Here is a 5,000-nt window from a genome sequence, read left to right as displayed (position 1 = left end):
CGCCGCTGATTCAATTGCAGCGCCCGGGAGGGGGGAGCAGGAGAGGGAGGGGGGAGGGGGAGCAGCAGGAGAGGGGGAGGGGGACAAAAGAGGCGAGAGGACAAGAGAGGGAAGGGAGGGAGGAAGGTGGAGGGAGAGAGAGGTGAAAGGAGGGGGAGCGAATGGGGTGGAAAGAGGGGGAGGAGAGGAGCAACCTCCATCTCTGCAACCGAATCAACGGTTGCAAGAGCGGATGAGAGAGAAAGGGAAAGAGATGAACAGATAGAAAGGAGAAAAGATAGGGGGGAAGATCCTTAAAAAACACCTTCCAGACAGAAAGACTGACAGACGAAAATAGAAAGACAAGCAGCGATAGACAGATAGACACACAATGAGAACGGCAGATATAGAGAGACAGATTGGCAGACAGATATATCGACACAGCCAACATACAGACAGACAGAGATTGGCGAACAGACAGAGACGGACAAGTAGACAGATAGACAGACAGACAGATATCGACAGAGCCAGAGGTAGGCAGATAGATAGAAAGAGGGATAAATAGGAGGACAGATAAATATAGACAGGCAGATAAAGAGAGAGACAAACAGGGAGATATAAACATACAGATAGATAGAGATAGACAGAAAGACAGATAAATACAGACGGACAGACAGGCAGATAAAGATTGATTAAGACAGACAGAAAAAGGACAGATATAGACATACAGACAGACAGATTGACAAACAGACAGACATCCAGAAAAACAGATCTCGACAGATAGAGACACATAAATAGACAGACAGATAGATAGAGAGGCAGATAGGCAGAAAGACAGACAGAGGTATACAAACAAAATGACAGAGACAGGTAGACAGGCAGACAGACGGACAGACAGACTGAGTTAGACAGACAGTTAGACAAGCAGACCGACTGACAGACTGACAGAAAGTCTGGCGTCCTTGCTGTCACTCGTCGCCGCGCAGTTGGCCTTGGTCGGGGACCCCAGCGGCCCTCCCGCCGCGACTTATTCTTAGTGCTATTATTATTATCATCATTATCATTATTATAATCATTATCATCATTATCAATATCATTATCATTATCATCATTATCATTATCATCATCATTATTATTATCATTATTATTATCATTATCATTATTATCATCATTATCATTATCATTATCATCATCACAATCATAATTTTCTTTAGTATCATCCTATTCATCACCATCACTGTCATCATCATTTTCATTACTGTCATCCTCTTCATCATCATCCTGGACCTCATTACCTTCATCCTCCTCCCTCGTGCATGTTCGCCGCCCTGACCGAGCGTTCTCCCGCAGGTGACGCAGCTGTGCGACGAGGGCAGCCACGCCCGCGAGGCGCCCACCCGCCACAACCTCCTGTGCGGCGGCCGCTCCGTGTGGGAGGTGCTGAGGGCGAGTCCGGACTTCCAGAACAATCGGTAAGGGTCGTTGTCAGTGGCTGTGAGAGGTCACTGGCTGTCAGTAGTTGTCAGCCTCTGGCCTGGCATTCCCCTCTGCGGGCCGTCGCCAAGGCGCTCATCGTTTGCTTTCCGCAGGAACGTGGAGGGGGCGCTGGCGGAGAGCGGCGTCGCCTTCCGCTACGTGCGCGCGCAGCCGCCCAGGATCGTCCTGCTCGTCGACGACACTGACGTCATGAACGTGCAGGTGAGTTCGTGTGTTTGTTGTTGTGTCGTTGTTTCGTTCGGCGCTCGGGCTCGCCCCGCGTTCCTCCGCCTCAACTGACCCTCTCGTGCGTCCGCAGAAACGGTGGGAGTTCGTCCGCAAGGCCGTCCGCAAGGTGGTCACCTACGACGTCCCCGACGGCCACAGCGTCGGCCTCGTCGTGTTCGACTCCGCAGCGGCCACCAAGTACCCTCTGACGCGGCTGACGGACGGCGCCACGCGGGAGAAGGTGGGGTCGTCCCTCCCGCGGAACCCCTCTCAGGAGCCGCGCCACAAGCGCTGCCTCCTGTGCGGCCTGCGGGAGGCGCTGCGGATGCTGCGGCAGGACGGGCCAGGCGGCGGCGCGGGCCACATCGTGCTAGTGACGGCCGGCGGCGGCGAGCCCCTGGACGCCGCCCGCGCCGACGAGGCGTCCCGCGCCCTGACGGCGGCCGGCGTCGTGCTGCACGCCATCGTGTACCCGCTGACCGAGAAGTACCCGACGCCGGGCGCCGGCCTCGAGACCGTGGCGGCGCTCAGCGGCGGCCGCACCTACATCGTGCCCGACCAGGGCATCGGCGCCGACTCCAAGCTCAGCATGTACTACAACCTGCTGGACTCTCTGTACACGGCGCTGGCCGGCGTGACGGGCCCGTCCGTGCTGCCGGTGAAGGTGCACGCGGCGGAGCACCCCGGGGGGCGCGTGGCCGTGTCCCAGGGCACCTTCGCGCTGGACCCGCACCTGGGCGCCGACACCGTCTTCGCCATCTTCTACTACCACGTGACCCACGTGGGGAACCTCATCCACCTGGTCAGCCCGCAGGGGCAGGTCATCGACACGGCCAACATGCAGAAGGAGGACGCCAACATCAACATGATCACCGTGAGGCTGGCGGAGGCGCAGGCCACGGCGGGCCAGTGGCACTACAAGGTGGAGAACAGGGCGGACTCGCACCAGGCGCTCTACGTGCAGGTCACCTCGCGCCCGCGCGCCCGCACAGGCGCCCCTCACGTGGCCGTGCGCGCCTGGACCAGCCACCCGCTGTCGCTGGTCAACGCCAGCGACATCTCGCGGCCGCTGGCGCTGTTCGCCGAGGCGAGGGTGGGCGCGGCCCCCGTGGAGGGCGCCAAGGTGACGGCCACCGTCACCCGCCTCGGCTACACGGACAACGGCACGCTGCACGAGCCGCAGGAGGTCGCCCTGTACGACGACGGCCTCACAGGTGAGTCCCTCTCTTCTCTTTGGTCCTCTGTAACATATCCTCTGTTGGCATTCCCACGCCGAAGCACTCCTTCTTAGCAGGACACCGCCCCCCCCCCCCCCCGGTCCTCCAGGCCCCACTGACGCCTCTCTCTCCTCAGGTCCCGACATGGCGCGCGCCGACGGCGTCTACTCCCGCTACGTGCCGGGCCTCGCCGCCGCCAAGTACAGCGTGCGGGTGGACGTGGAGGGCGAGGTCGAGGGCGAGCTGTTCACTCGCCACGTGCGGCTGGGCGTCGTGGACGTAGTGGGCGCCGTTCCCGCCCTCGACGTCCTTCCTCCCGCCCGCGTGGTGGACCTGCGGGCGTCCGTGCTGGCAGGCAGTGGCGGGCGCGTGGCCTTCAGCTGGACGGCTCCAGGAGGCGACCTGGACTACGGCGTGGCCGACCGCTACGTGGTGATGGCGTCCCGCAGCCCCGCCCAGCTCCGCGAGGGCGGCGGCCGCCTGCTGGAGGGCTGGCCGGCGCCCCTGCCCGCGCCCGCCCTGCAGCAGCACACTCTGCTCTGGCCGGACTTCGGCGTGGTGCACTACGTGGCGCTGTATGCGGTCGACGAGCAGGGCAACACGGGCGCCCTCAGCAACGTGGTGAGTGTGTTCGTGCCCGCGCCGCCCTCCACCACGCCCGCGCCCCCGCCCTCGCGGCCTCCGGCGCCCCCCGCCAACACGTCGGCCGTGAGGGAGGGCGGCGCAGGCGAGCCTGTGCTGGCCGCCCTCGACACGCGCCAGCTGGCCGTGGTGTTCGGCTGCGTGGGCGGCTTCGTGGCCCTGGTGGCGCTCGTCGCCTGCTACTGCCTGGCCGCCCACCGACGCCAGCGCAGGTCGGCGCAGGCCAAGAAGGCGCACGAGGTGCACGAGGCCTACGCCGTGGCAGTGGCCACGCCCACCAAGCTGGGTCCGCCGCAGGACTTCCCCGACGGCGGCAAGGCCCCCGCCAAGGACGCCCTCGGCAAGGACTACATGAGCCCCGTGGAGTCGTGGTCGGCGTCGCAGCTGCTCAGCAGCCGCCACGACCCGAAGCGAGGCAGCCTGTCGGCGCGCTCCGACGGCGCCTCCGACCACAGCGAATCCACCAAGAAGAGCTACGGCGACTCCTCGGCCGCCCACGACTACTACGCGGACACGGGCGCGTACCCGTACCGCCACGACGCCTTCCTCGGCCACTACCCGGGCCCCGCCGACCAGTACCCCGCGCCCGCCGACCACTACCCGCCGCCCGCCCACGCCTACCCGACGCCCGCGGACGGATACCCCGCCCCCTCCGAGGGCTACCCGGCCACGCCCACAGACTTGTACCCGAGCGAGGGCTTCCCGGCGGAGGCGCGCCCCTACGTGAGCTCGCCGCCGTCCGAGTCCTTCCTGTCCGTCTCGTGCGAAATGCTGCCGCCCTCGCACGGCCCGCCGGCCTACGCCGCCTACCCGTCCTACGACGCCTCCCTCAGGTCCTCCACCTCCTCCAAGGTGCCGCCCCCCATCCCCCCCAAGCCCAAGCTGGTCTACACGCCCGAGCCCTACCTCTACGACGCCCGCGACGCCCCCGCGCCCGCGTCGCTCCTCGCCGCCGAGAAGAGGGTGCGAAACGTGACGATGGTGTAGTGGCCTCTCGGGGCGCCCTCAGGACGCCGCCCTTTGGACTGAGGGTGGAAGGCGGGCCGCCTTGCCAGCCGCATTGTGCTGGCAAGGACGCCCACATCAGAAAAGGAGAGAAAACATGGAGGCGCATCAAAGTATCCGGCGGTGTTCTCTCAAACTCTCTCGACGAACACATAGAGGGAAGGGAGGCTGCCGGGACGCGGGCGCCCAGGGTGTCCTCCTGCGCTCGTGGCAGGAGGACACGGACGCGTTGGTCCTCCTCCGCCGGTGAAATCTGAGTGAGAACTGGCCTCAGGGTACGGCGCCCCCGGGCTCTCAGACACCAAGGGAGACAAGGTGAAACAGAAGTGTTCAACAATGTGCATTATGTTATTATTGTTAATTAGCATCCTCACCATCCTTTTGTAGTGTTTTCTCTTTTCGGCTTCCCTTGTCACGTGAAGCTGGGCCCAGCCTCCCCTTCGCCCGGGACTG

At 63.4% G+C, this 5,000-nt stretch overlaps 1 protein-coding gene across 1 annotated transcript in view; it reads left to right on the top strand.

Annotated features, from left to right (window-relative positions):
• The window catches only part of LOC113803741 (calcium-activated chloride channel regulator 1-like), a 44,792-nt gene that overhangs the window by 39,150 nt on the left and 642 nt on the right, over positions 1 to 5,000 (top strand). Inside the window, exons 4-7 of the mRNA XM_070115925.1 lie at positions 1,330 to 1,451; positions 1,569 to 1,677; positions 1,775 to 2,897; positions 3,037 to 5,000. The exon at positions 3,037 to 5,000 is cut by the window's right edge and continues 642 nt beyond it. Of these exons, the coding sequence (XP_069972026.1) occupies positions 1,330 to 1,451; positions 1,569 to 1,677; positions 1,775 to 2,897; positions 3,037 to 4,529 (2,847 nt within the window). The 3' untranslated portion in view covers positions 4,530 to 5,000. The remainder of the gene's footprint in view (positions 1 to 1,329; positions 1,452 to 1,568; positions 1,678 to 1,774; positions 2,898 to 3,036) is intronic.

The sequence above is a fragment of the Penaeus vannamei genome, chromosome 38 (genome assembly GCF_042767895.1).
Source record: "Penaeus vannamei isolate JL-2024 chromosome 38, ASM4276789v1, whole genome shotgun sequence".
In the NCBI taxonomy this organism is placed as follows: domain Eukaryota; kingdom Metazoa; phylum Arthropoda; class Malacostraca; order Decapoda; family Penaeidae; genus Penaeus; species Penaeus vannamei.
The sequence above is the reverse complement of the archived record's forward strand: the minus strand, read 5'-3'. Positions and strand labels throughout refer to the sequence as shown.